General features: G+C 43.1%; 1 protein-coding gene across 1 annotated transcript; it reads left to right on the forward strand.

The window, feature by feature from the left end:
• The first annotated feature begins 507 nt into the window (after positions 1-507).
• Positions 508-19,831, forward strand: LOC140658011 (inter-alpha-trypsin inhibitor heavy chain H4-like). The gene is made up of 22 exons (XM_072875874.1): positions 508-582; positions 3,058-3,218; positions 3,662-3,766; positions 4,427-4,589; positions 4,693-4,803; positions 4,888-5,016; positions 5,895-6,011; positions 6,592-6,760; positions 7,739-7,855; positions 9,387-9,568; positions 10,464-10,646; positions 11,251-11,390; positions 12,031-12,185; positions 12,688-12,717; positions 14,134-14,163; positions 14,667-14,720; positions 15,071-15,109; positions 15,607-15,720; positions 16,388-16,562; positions 18,030-18,184; positions 19,064-19,166; positions 19,756-19,831. The coding sequence occupies exons 1-22, from the start codon at positions 508-510 to the stop codon at positions 19,829-19,831; spliced, it is 2,583 nt and encodes an 860-aa protein (XP_072731975.1).

Below are 19,831 nucleotides of genomic sequence, written 5' to 3' on the forward strand. Positions count from 1 at the left end.
AGAGGGCCACTCCGTACCTCGCATGGGCCAGTTGGGCAGGGAGACACAAGGTTTGAAGAAGTCACCAGCTGTAAAATCTCACGTGAATGTTTCATGTCTTGGCAATCTCCAAATCTCTGAAGTGCTTGAGATAATGTTAAGGATGTGCCCTTTCAAATCATTACTGTTGGATATGGTAGAGATTAATGCATCCAAAAATGCAGCTTGTTGCACAGACCAGTTCATCTGCCTGTGGGACTTCACGTGCCACAGTGAGATCTAAGATTAAAAAGAAAACATAAGGATTTCTTAACTTTATGCATTATGAAACATTAAAATTCTAATGTTTAACAGCAAAGATCTGTTGGAAAAATAAACGTTAACCAAGTCCAAGTTTTCCCTATGTTTAACATGTAAATATTAAGTTTCTGGGTCTCTTCAAAGTCTACATAATATCCCCAAGTACAAGTTACTCATTAACTGATTAAGATAAACCGAGTTTTCATTTGAAAATCTGGTCTTTCCAAAATGGAGGAGAGAACGTTGCTCGCATTGATGGTCTTTTCCTCACTTGTAGTATTAGCAGAAACTATTGCTCAAAAGGTATTTGCTCTTTTTTTTTTTTTTTTAACAGTATCTTGTTTGCTCATTTGATGATCCAGTGGTATTACGGTAGCCGGCCAGGTAACGCAGGTAACTCCTCTGGTAACCACCACCTGTGGAGCCGCAGGTGTACTCTGTCGTGATTTCAGAGCTTTGGGTCCTTTTAAGGCCTTTTTGGTTGTTTGTTTGGGCTGTTATAGTACAAATGTGGCAGGAGAGCATTTGCAGATGTGTCTGATCAAGCTCTTCCCCAGCGATGTAAAATATCAAATTTGAAAGATCAACAGGTCTCCCTCAGCCACCAGATGAGGTTTGGATCTTGACACAGTACTGTTACAGCAGGACTAAACAAGGACCGTTGCAGTGCCAGGAGGTTTCTGACAGGTGTTTAATAACTTATATGGAACAGAAAAGAGGGGAGTAGACAGCTATTTGTACTGTCTGGAGGAGCAAACTGTGTTTTGTATCATCTCAGGGTACGTGTGACTGGTCTTATTTTAAAAATACTAATATTAGAGAAACGGAGGAAGCCTTATGTTGGCAGGTTTTTACTTCCATCGTGCCTATTCAGAAAAGTGTGAAATACAACCGAAATGCAGGGGGGGTTCTGGGAGGCAGGGACAGGTCTTGTGGCTGCCGCAGGGGCAGCCGAGCACTCTGCAAGAAGCTGTGGATGTGGTCTATGGGCCTGCAGTGCCTCGGGGAGCGGCCACAAGTCGCTCCCCACTGCTTTCGGGTACACATGGGGGCTGGTCCGCTCCTGCCCCCTTCACTAAGGGCACAGCGATGGCCCTCACCATGCTGCACCCCGCTGCGTGCTCGTGTGTGCTGGTCACAGCCTAAAATGCTGCTGGGGCTGGGCAAGCAGAGGGGATGCAGGTCCCCATCCCCTTGTCCCTGCAGCATTCCTTCGGCACGTGGCAGCGGGCTGGATTTTGCACAGGGTAAGTTTTGCACAGGGCGAGCTCCTCCTGTGCCGGAAGGATGCTCCATGGGCAGTGATGGCCACCATGTGCCTGTGCTGCCCCAGTGAGCCACGACTCGGGGCTCGGGGCTCCTCAGTCATGGCAAAACCTCCCCTCCGAACATGCCACGGGCAGGTTTGAGCGTGGCAGAGCAGTGAACGTGAACAGAGATGCTCAGGGATACTCGGAAAGCCTTTGGGAAGAGACACTCCTGGGAGAGACAGCCCCAGCCTGGGCAGGGAGGGCTCCAGCTGGGCGTGGGCAGCAGGGAGGCACGGGCAGGGAGAGGCACCCGAACTGCCAGGATCAGGAAATTGTTCTCTCGATGAATATTTTTGGGTTGTATCCCATTGTTCTGGATTGTCAGTAGGCATCAGGAGATGGAGCAGGCTCTGGCAACGTTATAATGAAAAAAGAAACAGCCATCCATTACTCACATGTCGTTGGCTGTGGCACCTCCTGCCCTGATGCCCAAGCACAAAGCTGCGGTCACAGCTTTGTATTGAATGGCCATGTTTAGCTTGATTAAACTTTTGAATTTCGGCCAGTGCCCTGACTAAGAAGAGTGGATGCTATTAATTGGTGAGCAAAGTACAGGAGATGAATTATCAAAATAACTAAAGATGAATGAGCCATTCAAAAGATTTGTGAGGCTGAAAAATTGAAAATAGAAGTGCGATGATCTGCTTCGATGCTGAGCTTTTTTATTTTACTAAACTATTGGACTACTGTGAGGCTGGTGATGTCCAGATCAACCCTTCTTAGTGTCACTGCTGAAACACGGTAGGGCCTTTAAAACAGACATCCCAAATGCAAAAGGAGGGTGTTTACAGAGGCAGGTGCTCCAGTGATTCCCAGTCCAGCCAGCCTGTGGGGTGTTCCTGGGCAGCTCCAGGACAGTGCCCTCCTCCCTTGAGTGTTGGGGGCCCTGGAAGCACCAGACCAGGAGAAACACAAGCGCTCAAAGGGCATCCCTGCTTGTGCAACCAGCGAGGGGCTGGAGGCCCATGCGGGGTTTCAAACCTGCTAAACATCGTACGTGACACAAGGCACTGAGCTGAAAAACATGTGGCAAAGTCAACAGCTGGGAGACCAAATAAATAGTCATGCAAAAACCTAGCAGGTCTCTTTCCATGGGTTGAGCGCTTAAAGAGACATCTGATTTTTCTGAGGTTAATCTTAGGCAATGTATTGGGGTGACACAGCAGCTGCTTCAGAGCACCCCGAGGAGAGAAGACCACAGAAAAAGGCTTGACAGAAGCCTTCTGTGGAATGACAACACGCAGATGTAGCTGCAGATTTTGCATGGGGCTGTGGTTGCAGCGGCAGAGGTGTGAATGAGCAGATGGCCAGTCTGGTCGTGAACAATTCCCCCTCCCCAGTTCGGGCCGGACCTTCTAACAGTTCGTCCCTTCATCAGACTTTTCCAGTAACATCACCCAGGTAAGGACTGCTTAGGAGCAAAACCTGAGTGTTTCTGTTTCAGCCTGTTTATATTTTTTTTTTCCAGCATGCTATTGAAATCTACAGCCTCCACGTGGACTGCAAGGTCACATCGCGATTTGCTCACACCATCATCACCAGCAAAATTGTCAACCGAGCTAATGAGTCCAGAGAGGCAACCTTTGAAGTGGAGTTACCCAAGACGGCCTTCATCACCAACTTCTCCATGTAGGACCAGTCCTTACCTGTGGTGTGGAGGCAGCAGCTCTGGGGGCTGGGGGCAGGTTCATCTTTCTTCTCAGGAGGTGCTGAGCAAAAAGCACAAAGAGCTGAGCTCTGGAGGGTCCTGCACAAAATGCTCTGAGGGGCAAAGCAGTAGGTAGCCAAATAGAAAGAAGGTGGCTAGGGCCAGGGCGAGGCTGCCTGCTGCAGAGAGTGGGTGACAAACATGCTCGGTGGTGGTGTTTCTCCTGCTCCAGCCACCTGAGACCCTGCAAGGAGGAGGGCTGTGTTGTGGTGGTGGCTCCTGGCATCCTCCTGGACAGGGAGGGATGTGAGCCAAGCAGTGTTCCCTGCTCATGCCCCAGGGGCCACAAAGTGCAGCGTTCCTCTAGTTTCTTTCCCCAGCGCTTTCCTTCTAATATTAATTAATTTTTATGGAAACCAAACAGGTCCATTGATGGTAAAGTGTACCCGGGAATAATAAAGGAGAAAGCTTCTGCTCAAAAGGAATATGAAACTGCGGTCTCGCACGGGCAGAGTGCCGGCCTTGTCAAGTACGTTGCTGTCCTGAGTAAGGCTGCTCCAACGCTTCTCGTTTGGCTGGGGGTGGGTTAAACCCTGAAGCCAGCCACCTCTCAGGGGAGATACATGTGAAAAGCAGCCTTGGGTTCTTGTTGGGAGGGATGGGGTATGTGTGTATATGTATATATATTCACATATATATATGATTTATATCTGGTCCTGCAATGGGCTTCAGTGGGAGGTGTCACTACTTAGTGTTGCCCTGGGACTCGCTGTCCCCCGGGAGCGCCTTGCCGGGCTGGGATGATGCTCAGCTGTTGAGTCTGCTTCCCCGCAAGTGCAGAGGACCATGGCACTTGAGCAGACATCACGCCTTCTGGGTATATTTAATCTGTGCTTCCCACGTATTCAGTCCCAGTCCTGCTTGATCCCAGTCTGAGGCATGCAGAGTTTTCTGCTCCATTTCTCAGCTTGCACATGCAGCACCCATGACACGCTAATGTAATATATGTGATGTATGTAATACCGCTTGCAATGTAAAAAATATTCTCTATGATGAATAAGATTTACTGCTACTCTTTTTTTACTTATTCCATGCAGCCCCTTGGCCATTATTTAGCACACTTCATAAACTTTGGCTACTGCACACAAACCTTCCCCGCAGGACATAAATCTCTGTTCTCCCCCCCCAGAATCACAGGCAGAAAACTGGAGCAGTTTCACGTGTCCGTCAGTGTTGCGGCCGCCAGCAAAGTCACTTTTGAGCTGGCATATGAGGAGCTGTTGAAGCGGCAGCTGGGGAAGTTTGAGCTGCTGATCAAGGTCCGACCGAAGCAGCTTGTCAAGCACTTCCAGGTGAGCTGCCCCGGCGAGGGCTGGGCAGGGAGCACTGCCGCATCTTTCAGGCACAGCTGTGTTTCCTCCAAGATGCTGACACTGACTTCTTCTCCGCTGTCAGATTGATGTGCACATCTTCGAGCCCCAAGGTATACGCTTCTTGGAGACAGACAGCACCTTTATGACAAATGAGTTAACTGAGGCGCTCACGAAAGTGCAGAATGAAACCAAGGTAAAGCAGCAGCTGCCAGACGGTACTGCCGGTGGCAGCTTTAAGTTATGTTGCTTTAAATCTTTTCTTCTGATTGCTTTGCAGGCTCATATTTTATTTAAGCCAACTGTAGATCAACAGAAGATAAATCCTGAACTCAATGAAACCCTCCTCAACGGTGACTTTGTTGTGCGTTATGATGTTAAGAGAGGTGCCACTGCAGGTGATATACAGGTAAAAAAGAAATAGAAATAAAAATGCTTTCAGATCATAGATACATCTGAATGTGAAGTGCAATCAGCAAAACAGCAACATTTACTTTGAAACACAAAGAGTGACAGGAAAAACTATTTACATTAATCCGAGGTCAGCAGGAACTGATGGCGACGTTCAGTAAATCCTCAGAGACACCAAACACGTTGCAAAAATGGATGATCCATGGAAAAAAAAATATCAATCTTTCAAATTTTGTTTCAATACCAAATCTATATTGCCACTTTATAGATGTCTCTTTACATTCTTTTTTTTATTATTTTGGCTGATCTAAGGTGTATTTGTAGCATCTTGTAAATGAAGTTTAGAGAAATGTGATTCATATAACTATCAAAATGACTGCTCGGTTTTCTTTTACTTCTTGTGACAACTGAGGCATAACTAAAGAGAGCAGGAACTTAAAAATATTTATGGACCAATGCATATCCTAGGGAATAAAGTACATTATTTTCCATACCATTTCACTAATGAAGTATACATGGATGTGCTAAAAGATGGCAGTCACAGTCAATGAGCAGAGAAGTGCTCATAAGTGATAATAAAAAGGTAACATAATATACAGTGATAACACAGATATATCATACATATGGCACTGAGGCGTATAAAATATATATATATATATTTTAATATATATATATGCTGTTCTCTTGCAATTTGTTCTCTACAGATAGTCTCGCTTCCAGCTAGGAAATACATTTTAATAGTGCTTTGATTTGGGCTTATCTAGAAGAACAGAATGCTGAGCACGCACCTCCCTTCTTGCTATGCCAGAATGTTAAGATGCAATTTTTATTTATTTAGATGTAATTTTATACATGATTTCACATTCTGTATTTCAGATTGTCAATGGGTATTTTGTGCATTACTTTGCACCCCGTGAAATGCCAGTGTTTCCCAAAAATGTCATCTTTGTTATAGATCGAAGTGGCTCCATGGCAGGCAGAAAAATTGAACAGGTAACTTACCTCAAAGTCCTGACCTCTGCTTGCATCAGTCATGCACACCAGCCTTCCGAGGAAGTGACTGTGAATGTCACTTTTGAAACACATGCTGGTTTTGTACACAGCAACATTTTCAGACATATAGAAATGCTTGAAAATACGTATGCACAGATTTAAGCTATTAAAGAGCACCACTTTTCGATACAGCTATTCTCATGGGTATCAAACATCAAGGCAGAGAGTACTTTTTCTGTCTCTATCTTTGCAGCATATTTTGCTTCTAATTTTTTTCTTTAATGAAGTTTAAAGAATTAATTTGTCTGTTTTACCTTTATTGATTACTGTGTATGTAGCTTTGCTAGAGAGCAGACAAGCCGGCTACAGCCCCCATAGGTGGTGTTTTGTGTCTGTAAGTTAAGTGAATCGGCCATTTTTGATGGTCTCAACCTGAAAAATACCATTAGGACTAAATAAGGGCATTGGGCTGCATCTTGAATAGTGCTTTAGAGAAACCCCCTTATTGCACTGCAATTCCAATCCCAGTTCTGGCAGAGAAGTAGAAATATTCAAAGTGATTGTTTTCTCCTTGGAACAGACGAGGCACGCTCTGTTGAAGATTTTGCAAGACCTCCGCCCAGAAGATCATTTCAGCTTTATCACCTTTAGCAGCAAAGTGGTGGAGTGGAAAAGCTCTTTGCTGCAAGCCACTGCAGAGAACGTGGCGAGTGCTGCAGGATTTGTGCAAACTCTTTCTGCTAGTGGAGGTACAAGGCACCGCCTAGATGCTTGTAACCACAAACACGCCCCCAATATAATATATTGCTTAGAAAAACATTATTATTTTTATTAGTCATGTACTGCCACAGAACTACCATCAGTGCTCACAAAGCAAGTAAGTTTTTAATACTTCTGAGTGATGAGTGGGATAGAAAGGCTGGTTATGGGAGTGGATGGATTGGTGACTACATTATGATATGGATATAGAGAGCGATGATTACGTCACATCTATGAACCACACAAGCCACAAAGTTTTGTTTCAGATTTTTTATAACAGAGATGGCTGGAAGATTTCCCAATAGTACATTTTTTTTCTACAGAAAAATGGCAATTCACTCAACATTTGACAGCAATTTGCTCATTTTTTTAATATCAAGGGTCCCCTTGTAAAATAAAATGCATCCAAAGTTATTCTCCCATGTAAGCCACACTACAGAAACAAAATAGTCAAAATAGGCATGAAGCATTTCAATTGCTGCATCACTCAGTGCGCTTTGTTTTATTATTTAGTTTTATGCACAACTAAAAGGCTATATCTTCCGTTACTGTTACGCGGTTAGTATTAATGTAGGTTTTCTTATCCCAGGCACTAACACCAATAAAGCCCACCTGTGCCCAGCTCTTTTCTTTGACTTCTCAAATAAGGCTAGGAGACTTTTCTTAAATGTAGGTTAACAGATGACAGTGTGTTTATTTAAGCACCTTTTAATGGCTCTAGACATGTTTGTATTTCCCATGACATACATGTGGAAAATGCTCCCAAAAGAATACTCCAGCATTGCCATTGCAATATAATACACCGTAATTAAGCCCAGTAGGCTAAACCCCTAAATCCTCATCTCTCTGAAGGATTACTTCCTGCAGAAAACTTCAAACAACTCTGCAGGGCCTCTGCAGATGAAGTGCACCGATTTCTTCAGATGATTATCCTTTTTAGGTGAGTGATGCCTGCTTTCTCATTATAGGCACAGATATCAATCGTGCCCTGCTGACTGCCGTGAGCGTGCTGGATAAAGCCGAGAGGCTGCCAGAACGGAGCGTCTCCATGATTATTTTGCTGACAGACGGCCAGCCCACTTCTGGTGAGTAAATTCTAGCCTCAGTCCTCTCTCTCCTGGATTTTTTTTTATCTTTTACACTTGCATCCCAGATGTTGATAGACATAGTCTGTGTTTCAGAAGAGCTTTGATATAAGCAGGCTGGGCTATCGCTGGATCTGTGTCAGAGAGAGGATGATTATGAGAGGGCTCTGGCAAGGGCTGTGAGAAGTGATGGCAGAGCCTGCCTGCCCATGACTACACGTCCTTTAGCTGGGAACTGTTTTGCTAAATACCATTGGCTTCCCAGTTTATAAACTCAAGGGAATTGTTGGAGATACTCCAGGCACAGCTGAAACGTGGAAGTAAAATACTTAGAGCTGAAACATGGACATTTGGCATACTTTATGTACGGTCCCATTTGAGAGGTATTGCTTATATTTCTCCACCCTCTTTGCCCCAAACTTGTGATATTTTCAAGCTGCCTCTTGTTTTGTATTCTTTTCCGTGTCTAGGTCTTAACTAGTGATCAGCTGTGATAGCACAAACCAGACGGTTGAGATAGAAATATTGGGTTAAATAAACAGTGGCCCCCAATGCAATGGCACAAACATCACTTGTTCTGAACAGGAGTTTGTCTAAGTTTTGTGCGGCACCAGCATCTCTCTGAGGCCAGCAATATTAATTCAGCTGTAAGCCTTCCAGTAAGATCGGTCTGCCTTTCAGATAGTGTGATCTGTACTGCTTTGAGGTTGGTTTACTTATTTGGGTTTTTTAATAAAATTCAGCTTACGTTGCTGCCTGCTCGGCACAGCCACAGTGAGTCTCAAATACCCCCGAGCACACTGCACATCCACAGGTTGGCTAGAAATGAGGCTGGGGTGGAGTGCCAGGCAAATACATGCAGCATTACTGCATACACTGCCTTCCTTGGCAAAGCAGGCTGAAAGGGAAAAATCTGAGCTGCTCCCATCATATCGCTACAGGCAGCGACAGTTCCTGCCTGGAAATGCTGATAGAGAAGCTCTCCATACAGGGCCATCAGCTCTTCAAATGGGATAAGATGACGGTGTTAAAATATTTTCCCTTTGTCACGCAAAGGGGCTGGGAGAGCAGCATGGCTGAGTTAATTTGCAGTTTGTCTGAATTACACCATTAACTGATCCATTCTTCTCTGAATTCACACAGATAATTTTTATGGATGGTGCTTGTCTTCCCAACACTTGATCAAGCGTTTTCATCCCTTGCGCTGTTAACTTGTAGCGTGTGTTCCTTTTGTCCTAAAAACCTCCTCTGGCCCCTGTAATCTTGTAAAATATTTTTCACTTAGCCACGATGACATGAGTAGAAGTTAGTAAAAGTCATTAAGGGGGAGAATCAGGTTCTGGCACTCCAGATGCAGAGTGGTGCTTTCATCTCCAATTCTTTTAATGGAATTCTGTCCCATATATTTTTAATATTTTATTCTGAATTATTTTTAAAAGACTTTAGGCAGAATTTTCCATTAAACCCACTGCTGTGTTTTTGTACTTTCAAAAAACAAATGACCAAGGGTATGTTTTTGTTTCAATTACAGGTGAGAGTAATGTGGAAGTAATTCAAGAAAACATTCAGAAAGCAGTCAATGGGAAATACGCTCTTTTCTGCCTTGGCTTTGGGTTTGATGTCAGTTATAAGTTCCTGGAGAAAATGGCCCTAAGCAACAGGGGAATAGCACGTCGTATATATGAAAATGCTGATGCAGCTTTGCAGCTCCAGGTCAGGATTAAGGAATATGCCAGAAAAGCCATGTATCAGCTACAGCTTATATCTAATCTTAGCAGCAAACCCACAGATTTTCTGAGCTGAAGAGTTGGTTTTGAGTTTATCTCTTAGTTTTGGGGAGGGAGGAAGGCAATTTTGGGGTATCGGAGGGTTTGTTCCCTAACCATGACTCAAAGTTGAAGTCCTCAAATGAGCTGCATTTGGACAAACCTGGAAACTCACACGTTTCTGTACGTCTACAAAGACAAATTGTCCAGGGGAGGTGATGGTGGAAAAATTTCTGTTAATGGATCTGATTTCAAACTGCTTGAAGTACTACCACTGGAAGCTGTTTGTTATGGTTTCCCTAAAAACCAGCGGGTAGTTTGAGGCACCTGCAGGCACCTGCAGGCTCTGTAGTACCACCAGCCTGGGTCTCTCCTGCCTGTCTGGAGAGGGGTTATAACTTTTGGGACATTCTTTTTTTTTGGGAAGCCACTTCTACCTGTTTTGGCTGGATGTGCAGAGGCTGGATTTACTTAACACCAGCCCCAGTCCAGAAAGAGAAAGATTAATCCTCAGGATTAGTCAAGTTTAAAAAATCAGATGTGAAAAGTGGCTAAAGCAAAACACCTAACTGGGTGGGACAGTGATAATGGAATGCTGCTTGGGTACTTGAATTACCATGGGAAATACAGTTTAAGGGGCATCGCCAGCCTGGCTGGAGAAGGTGTGCCAAAACCAGGGAGGAAACATTTAATTTTTTTTCTAGGTTTGCAGCAGTCTTACACTGCTGAAGAAAAAGCTTTGCTCCCTTCTTGTTAAGGGGGTTTTAGGCATTCAACATATTGCTTTGCATAATTTTGCAGTCATTTGTGTGCGTGCTCTCTCTCTCTCTGCTTCTCTTTAGGGCTTTTATCAGGAGGTGGCTACCCCAATATTAATGAAAATTGAAATGCAGTATCCAGAAAATGCCGTTGAAGGATTAACCAAGAACAATTTCGAGCTGTTTTTTGAAGGATCTGAAATTATAGTATCTGGAAAAATTAGCAATGAGCTTGATCTTTTGCCAGTAGAAATTAAAGCTCAGTCAGTAAGTGTTTAGTTTACTAACTGTGAAAAACATATCTCCCTTCTGTCTTTTATGGTGCAATAGGAGACTTCAAGAAGTCTTTTGTGTGCAATAAATGTTCTCTACATTTGGGCATTCAGCTGTTTTCCCATTTTACGAAAATATTTGAGAATTCTAACAATTTTCCCCTCCTGAATTTGCTAAAAAAGAAAAACCTTGAAGTATATCCACAAATAATCAAACAGCTTTTTTTAAAAAGAAAAAGTTTATTTTTCGAAAGGATTTTAATCCTTTCAAACCCATAAAATTTTGGCCTTTCAAGCATTTTTAGGAAACTGGTTTGTATTTTTAGAATGAAGAAGGAAATCGGAATTATTTATCTCAAAAATGTTGAAATAAAACAATTTCATTACCTCCTTTTTTCAACATTGTTTCGAGTCCAGAAATATATATCCAAAATACATGCTTCTTTGGGAGTTTGCAGTTGCATTTTCCAATGGGAAAGGACAAAATTGAAGGACAAAAAGGGCACTTTGGTACTGAAAGATGTTCTTTTAAGTCTAATAATGTGACTATAAAAGAAGTCTTGAAATTTTCTTTGATGGTCAGTTTTCTCCCACTTCAGCATGCTAGTGACTTGACTCTTAAAGAAGAAGCAAATGTCAAAGAGAAGGAGCAAGTATTTCAAAATCAAAGTTACATCTTTGGAAATTTCATAGAGAGACTGTGGGCTTACTTAACCATTCAACAGCTTCTGGAAAAATCGTAAGCTATTTTAATGTTTCTTATTACAAATTCTAACTTCTTAAAACACAAATTCCTTATTCACAAATTATATGTTGAGAAAACACAAAGAAGCAGAAATATTTCTGCAGATAGTATTAAATACATAGTATACTGGAAGAATACTACATTACTGTATGAGGAACATGAGGTCCCTTTCCGTTTATGATAGCGCTGTATCATTAAATGTGTATATATATGTATACACATATGAAAATATAATATAAAACATTCTTCATGACTTTACTATGAAATAGATTTTAATTGCATGGATTATGTTGAGCTGTTGTTACACATCCAGAAATATTGTCTGTAGATAAGTGAATGGCCACAGCTAGTAAAAAGAACAATAAGTATGTCCATAAGACATTTCATAGATCATCTATCTATTATTTTTATGTCTTTGAACCATACATAGGCTCCAGCGTTGCAAACATCTCCATAATTTCATAAGCATCTCCATAATTTCAAGCACATGAACAGCTGAGTTATCCCAATAAGACTACTCACCCTTCAATAATGAAAAATATCTGTTAAGACACAGCTAATATGAAAAGGAATCTGAAGATGACCTGCTCATAGTCTCTATATGTTATTTCTTCATCATTAACACAGACTTTAGTATTTCAGCTCCAGAGGAGGATAAGAAAACCCTGGAGGCGCAAGCCTTAGAGCTCTCTCTGCGGTACAGCTTTGTTACACCCCTCACTTCCATGGTGGTCACCAAACCCGCTGGCCAGCAGCAGACGGAGCTGGCGAACAAGCCCAGCGAAGCCGGTAAAAGAGGGATCAAACAGCCCCCCTGAAATATGCTGTTGTTATTGATGAGTTGTTGTTGACCTCCAGTATAGGTTCATTTTATAGTGATGTGACACGGTAATAAGCCACATCGGAGGCAGGAGTTCAGGGATTAGCTTCCTTTCAAAATAAAACATACAGGATTTTTTTTAAAGGTGAAGTGGTGAAATGGGCACTACTATTGAAATGGAAAATAATTTGTTTAAATATTAAAAGTAATTTAACAGTTGTTACTCAGCACTGCTGCCACTGCAAAGGGATTCTGCACTTTGTAGCATTAAAGTGGAAAAATGAATGCAGGGGAGGAAAGCATGCCATTGCTAGGAGTCTTGCATGTGCTCCGTCTACCTACTCTTTAACACAAAAAAAAGCTCATCACCTGAAGCCCAGCACCACTTGTCCCAGTTTTCTGGTTTGCACATGGGTAAAGTTATTTAGTGTTGACTGTATGACACTAATCTGTCCCTCTTCCTTGTGTTAGATAATGAGAAGCGCAGCAGTTTTCCAGGAGGTAAATGTTCTCTTCTTTTCCAGTAGCATATTTCCATAATAGTCTCTAATGGCGGGGAGAAGAGCTTGTGGTGGTTGTTCTATAGAAGGAAGTATCTGAGATTTGGAAAAAATATGTGAAGCAAAACGTAAGCAATGACTTACATTTTTGGGTGGATAACATGGTCAAAGGGAGAAAATATTCCATTCAGAAAGTCTTGAAGGCCAAAATTGACTTTATTCATGAGGAAAAGTAGTTCTTCAAGTGAATGGTGCTAATGATGTTTTCTGCTTCTTCCTACCATGTGCGAAGCATCTGTCAAAAAATTAAGCTCAAGATATTTTGGAATTACTTCTGAGGAGGGTTTAGGTAATTTTTTTCTCTCTTTCTGGAAATAATAGATATGTTTAAAAATTAATTTTAAACTTCCAGCATTATTAATCTGATAATCTCAGCTATGATAATACATCATAATAGCAATGCTTTTATAGGTGAAAAGCCCTGGTTTTGCTCTAGTTCTTTCACAGAAGTGTATTGAGGGAATTATAATGCTGCCCCGTTCTCTGAAGGTTACCTGTTTCAAAGTGGCGCGGGGGAGTTTAATGGCAGAAAACTCCCTGGCCAGAAGCACGGCCCAGCGACTGTCCTGCCCTGCTCAGGGGGCACGCAGGGCTTGGCGCTGCCCTTCCCTCAAAGGTGCCAAGGTGTGGTGTGATGGTTGGCAGGCATGGCTGCTCGAGGGCACAGGGATGTCCCCGCTGGATCTGGCGTTGGTGCCTGCCAGAGCATCGCTGAGCTCCGTTGCTCTCCATCGTCACGGACCAGCGCAGCTGGAGCAGCCAGGGAGGAGAAGGGGCAAACAGGATGCTGGGCTACTGGGACCAAGGGAGGTTTTGATGTGCTCTTCTGCATATTGTTGCAATTTCTCATGTTGAGCTCATCTGATTTTTAACTGCCAGTAACAGCTCTTGTCTGTGGCTGCAGCGCTCCAGAGGGACGGTGTTGTGAGCCTGTGCTGGTGCTGTAGCTCCGCATGGAGCCAGTCCCTTTGCGTGCCAGGTGCCCACTCCCACCAGAAGCACCGGCCCTCGCACTGGGGACAGGCAGCTCTGCTGCACAGGCACTGCCACTCCCCTGCCTCGTCCCCATGCACAAGGCGGGTGAGGCCCCAGGCATCTAGCAGACAATCAAATCCCTTTTTGCAAATCCCTTCCTCACAAAGTTCTTAGTAGTTTTTGTCCATTTCCATCCTTTGGCTGGAAATATTTTCCAGGGATCAGTGCTCGTGCTCTGTGGACTTCATTACTGCAGATAGTTTACTTTGGGAAAGGAAGACAGATGCAGCTGGAGAATTACAGAGTTGATGTTTGAAACACTCCTGTAAGGTCTGTAATACAATCTTGAATAAAATACAGATACTCTCTTCTCTTTCTCCAGGTGTTTATAGACTGAGTGGATCACTTCCTGGTAAGTGCTCCTCCTTTGTTTTTATTCAGAATAATTTTATAAAGTTCATTTCATATGTAGGTTCATAGCAACATTAATAAATACATTTTGATTGCGGATGCCCACTTGATATACAATTTAGTTTTTATTATATGTATTTCAGTCCACAGGTATTTTATAATGAACTACAAGCTTCTGAAAACAATCTTCGTCCCTTTTCAGAAATAAAAAATTAGTATACCTCCTGAAAAGAAATGTGAAAGATCTGGAAAAGCATATATTAATAAGCTGAAGGAAATGGGTGTAAAAAAATAATTTACCAGTCCTGGGGTTTGCTGTGTGAAGCCAGTGTGGGGCACAGCCGTCTGCACGATGACAGTGCCTGTCCTGCAAGGAGGAAATCCCAGGGCGCTGCAGGGACAGAGCTCAGCATTGCCACGAGCTCCCATGGGGCAAAGGGTGGGGAGGGAGATGCAAGGCATGACCCCAAACCAGCGAAACATTGGAAAAACCTTTTATTTCAGGTCGATGGCACTCTGAGCCCCAATCTGGCAGGAACAAGAAGCTGTCGTCAGTAGGTAGTTATTCACAGTTGCGTGCGAGAGGATCTGGGGTGGGCGTGCTGGTTCAATGCTGTGTAGCAGCCGTTGAAAACGCAGCTCAAAACACTCCGGCAGCTCAGGCTGACCATGCCCCAGTGGCTCGCTCGATCCTAAGAGAAATAGGCACTGGATGTTGTACTTTTTTTCTCCATTGGGACAACTTGTTTTAAGCAAAGCTCTCTGTAGAAGTCAATGAAGAGCTCTGCTAAAAAGGCTTCTGTCACAGTATTCTTCCTGTGTTTTCGTTAGTGTTCTTCCTAAGTTCATTAGCCAACTTAGAGAAAAGTGTGTCATTAAACTCTTCTTACTAATTTTAAGTATTTTAGTTGTCAGGCTAAGAGACAAAATGAGAGCACAACCTCTTGGTAAGTAATACATATACTAGTCCTATTTTAATAATTAATATAACTGTAATGTACTGTAACAGTTTTTCATACACTAATGTTTCTTCTGACTGCATCAACTCTGTGTAAACCCTTTATCTCTCCTTGAAATCCTTGGCTGTTTTTTTCCACATAAGTGAAAAATATCCCCGTGTCCCATGAGAGAGCCTCTCTGGCTCGAGGATATACCCACCAACAGAAATGTAGTACCAGAGGTCTTCAGCCTCAGCTTTTTTAAGGGCTCGTTGTCCTTAATAAACTCTAAGTTTAAAAAATCTGTTGTTTTCATTTGTATCACAATGCTGTGTCTGGGTGTGCTTTTCAATAATTATTACTGTGTTGATTTTAATCATTCTATTCTAGAAAAGCTATAAGTAATATTTTAGGTATAAAATTATTAAGTAATTTTGCTGTGCCTATCCAAAGGGCACAGGCTAGATTTTTCTTTGCATGCTAACATTGTTCTTCTCACTTTTCAGCCAACGAATATCCACAGCTTCTCTTGCAATTACCCAAACAAAATGAAATAATCTGTTTAAATACTGATGGAAAAGCACAGCCCTCTGTCCACCTGCTGTCTGATCCGGAGCAAGGTGAGTGAGCCAGATTACCCCTGATAGCAAGGACAAGGAGGGTCACTTTGGTCTATGAGAGCAGTTGGTGTCTTTGGGAATAACCCCCTTCCGTGAAGGGCCATATCATACCTGCCACCTTGCAGCGACTGGAGAGGCTCTGGTTAAATTTGTCTTTTCTATTGGGCAATGTTAACTTTCACTGTGCAACAGCTGAGGGCACTTCTCACAGGTCTGGCTGTGGGTCACCACCACCTCCTCCTGGTGTCACATCCATGGCCTTGAGGTTTTTCCCCTGCCCAGCCCTTGGGGGCTTCTGAGGATGCAGAGATCTTAAAACCCATGGTCCCTACGTGCTAATGGGAAGATGCATGCTCTTAAAGCACTGCACTTTTGCTGTGGTCCTCTACTCAGAGGAGTTGTGGCCCCAAGCGCTGGTTGTCAGCTGCTCTGATTATGGAGCAGAGCCACCTCTGTGAGAGGAGGTGGCAATGTGGGGGTAAATAGACTCTGGTGACCACACTGCAGCCTTGGGGGCATGTGGATCTGAAATCCGGGGCTGCTGTGCTTCCCAAAACTAGATTTGAGACCCTTAAGTTGCCTTAGCAACAAAGCTGAAGTAGTTTTATTAAGATGACTCGTACCTTATAAACACGGTCACTCGACAAATTTGTCAATGTTATTAAAGGACTCACTGTGACGGGGAAACTTGGGGACAGAATAAATCACTTTGTGCAGTTTGAAATTACCTATGTGAATCCCTCCGCACGAATCCACATCTCCACGGATGAGATCATCCTAAGCCACAATAACGAGAGCACTCGGCTGCCATGGACGGAGTCAGCCACCTCCACCGCCCAGGGGTAAGGAACGTCGCCCCGTCCTTTCCCAGACTTGAAAATGTGAGTCAGATCTTTTTTCATTCAGGCCTCCACTTTCACATTTACTTCAAGTAAGTGCTTCCAAATGTGAAATCTGGTGAGTAACTCAACATGAGCGGAAGCAGGGTACCTTCACAATCCCCCATTTCAAATACAGAGATCAAAAAAGGTTTGATTTTAATTCTCCATGCCTGTGTAAGAGAATCAAAACAACTGCACCACCAGCCTGCCTTTCTGCTTCGACGTCAGAGGCAGAACGTTTATTTTCCAAAGAAAAGGACCCGCTGCAGCACATAGCAGCCCCTGTGCCACCGCCGTGCTGGCTGCCACCAGGCACTTTGTGTTCCTCCAGCCACAGAGCAAGTACTGCAAAGTGATGGCTTTGACATTTACTGTCTCTTTCATACATCAGCTGGCTCCACACAGGCTGAAGTTTTCTTTCTCCTCAGTTTTAGCAATAACTCACATCTAGGCAGCTGACATTTTTAATGGGAATGCATAAAGTGTTTGAATAGTTGTCTGTGACTAAATGCCCGCTGTTGGAGAAAGAGTACTTGAAATGTAGCCTTCATTTGTTGGACTAATTACAGCAGGATCCTTCAGTACCACAAGAGCGAGCTGAATGTAGCTAGTTCCACCAGCTTTTTTTGCATTGCCGGAATAAACCTCCGGGAGGATCTGCTGCTGGTGGGGGCAGACAGGACACACAGCACTCCCTCCCTTACAGGCAGTTCTAGACAATAACAGAAGTCCTAAAACAACTGCTTTCAATTATTTTTGTAATTCTAACGGAGCCAAGAACGTGCTGGATTTATGCCCCTCTCTAATTTGTCGTCTGCCAAGCAGAATGATCCTCCTGCTTCAAACCAGCACCCGAGCCCTGGGAACCACAGCGCTTTGTGCACCAGCGCGTGTGGGTGTGTTTTTGTCAAACCTGATCTGCAAGGGAGAAAAATTACAGTGCACCTTTGTGTTCTGCAAGCCCATCTGGGGTCAAAATAAAATTAATGGGTCAGAAGAAAGGCAGGGCCTGAAAAAACTTGCAAAATATCCAAGAAAAAAGTATTTGACTTGTTCATAAAATAAATTGAATTATTTTATCTAGTCTACCTTTTTTCTCATTAAAATGAGGAAAAACTATTCTTTTTTTTTCCATCCAAGCATTTCTTGTCATTATGGATAATAAGGTGTTTTCACCAGCAAAAAGTTCTCTGTTGGTGTATTTGCATGTAACCTGATATGGGAAGGATCTGTTGTGCAGCATAGAGATAAAAGGTATGCTCCTTCATGTTTCTAGCTTAAAAATAACCACCAACAGATCATGAAAAATGCAATTTCAAGGAGGCAAAGGCAAAAATTAAATTATTTTAATGAATTAATGTCAGCTAGTTAAATACATCTTATTTCTTCATTTTCTTCTTGGAAATAACGTAATAATTTACTTCCTAGGCTGAGAGTCTCAGTTGAAAAGGAAAGGAGCATTACAGCATCATTGTCTGATACAGTCACAGTAAAAATTTCCTTTGTAAAGTTTCCAGATGGTTTCCTTGGGCTGTATTTCTTGAACAGCGACCGTTTTTCTGACAAAGTCAGTGGAGTTCTGGGTATGTATCATGATGGATGTGTGCAGCAAAGAAGGATGATCTTGTAACTAAGCTCCTGAAATGAGAATATAGTGGGGGTTTTTCAGCCACATCCTAAGCCCTTATTCAGATTTTACTTCCCTGGGTCCTGATGAGCTCCCATGAAAAGCAATGGGCAGGCACGGCAGCAGGAATGCTGTAAGTCAGGGGGTTCTACAGAAACTTTACATTTAGTTTATTCTTTTCAGACATCTAACACCCCCTTCTACGGCACCGCAATCCAGACCCTACTCTGCGAAGAGGGGAGGTGTTACCCTTCAAACACAACATAATACTTTTCTGCTCGCCGGTGGTACAAGCCTAAACAGACTGCTAGGGGTTTAGAAAATGTTAAAATAAGACTAAAATAATAGTTGGGCTTAACCTCAACAGTGCTGTGGAATGACCTAATTTATGCAGGAAATTAATATGATGTCAAATAATGGGCTATAAATAATGGACATAAAATTGTAAACAATCAGGGTTACAAAATGAAAGCCAGCTGGTCCTGAACATCTCAGCTCCAAAAGTCCTGATGAGACTAAAACTGAAGTTGTTTCAAAAACTTTGCAAATTGAGAGGCTGCATATTCTAAAACCACACACACACAAAAAAGGTGAAACCCCATCAGAGCAAGGCTGGATCTCGCTGTGGAGGAGTGTTAGGGATAACAGGAGATCACAGCTGAAACACAGGAATTTTCTCCATTTACGAAGGGAGCTTCCAAACGTGGTCTGGGGGTTTGCTTGCTTTCTGAGGCAGATGGCTGCTTTCCTAGTGTTATAGCTGTCACTTGGGTTAAGTGAACAGCAATCCTCAGATGTTCTGTAGTTTTAAATAATTTGTGTGTCTGTTGCTTAGGTCAATTTTATTCAAAAGCACGATTTCAGAATAATTCCAACGTCAATCAGGGAGCTGACGAAAGACTCCTAAGTGTGTCTGGATCTGAGCACAAAGTTACCAGGTAAGCGATAGGGGATAAGGGTGAGTGATGTACATGCTTTAAGATGTATCTTATCAGCTAATACCAGAGATCAAAAGAAATAAAACTAAGGGCGTGTTTGTCTGTAAGAATACACCTCTTTGGTGTAAATAATAGGAACTTGTGCTTGAATTTTTCCCTAACAGCCTGAATTTGTTGCTTGTTAAGTGATGCTACAGGGCTCAAGGCTCCTATTTGGGGAGGGGAAATCATGCCCTGGGGCCACCGTTTGCATAAAAAATGCCAAATAGTGTAAGGTTCTGCTGCCTCGCTTACGTGGATAGAGGGAGGGTGTTTCCTCAGCTGGATTTACCACGAGAAAAAATTTTTACACTTCAGTTGCTTTTATTAAGTTTCTGTGATGTGGCAGAAACGCTGTGAGCATGCAGTTTCTGCTCGCTGTCCTGGGTGTCCCCATCACCGCTGCCTCCAGCTCTAGGAGCGGGGAGGTGCCAGCTCTGCCCGCGCACAGCCCCTCTGACTCCTGGTACCATCGCAAACATAAGGTCCATTCTGGGCCTGCCCTCTGGGTATTTTATCACAATTTTTTCTTTTTTTGATTTTGTTTCAGGCAATACAAGAAAGATTACAGGCTTGAGTCAACCAGCGATCCTGTTCCCTGCTGGTCAATAGATGTAACTCCCTAG

Source organism: Ciconia boyciana, chromosome 11 (genome assembly GCF_034638445.1).
Source record: "Ciconia boyciana chromosome 11, ASM3463844v1, whole genome shotgun sequence".
NCBI lineage: Eukaryota > Metazoa > Chordata > Aves > Ciconiiformes > Ciconiidae > Ciconia > Ciconia boyciana.

Bases quoted from the DNA above. Each gene is read 5' to 3' on its own strand.
- LOC140658011 (XM_072875874.1), top strand. From the start codon at position 508: ATGGAGGAGAGAACGTTGCTCGCATTGATGGTCTTTTCCTCACTTGTA. The intron at 15,110-15,606 runs GTAAGTAATACA...CTCACTTTTCAG, and splicing joins AATGAGAGCACAACCTCTTG to CCAACGAATATCCACAGCTT. The intron at 15,721-16,387 runs GTGAGTGAGCCA...ATGTTATTAAAG, and splicing joins GCTGTCTGATCCGGAGCAAG to GACTCACTGTGACGGGGAAA.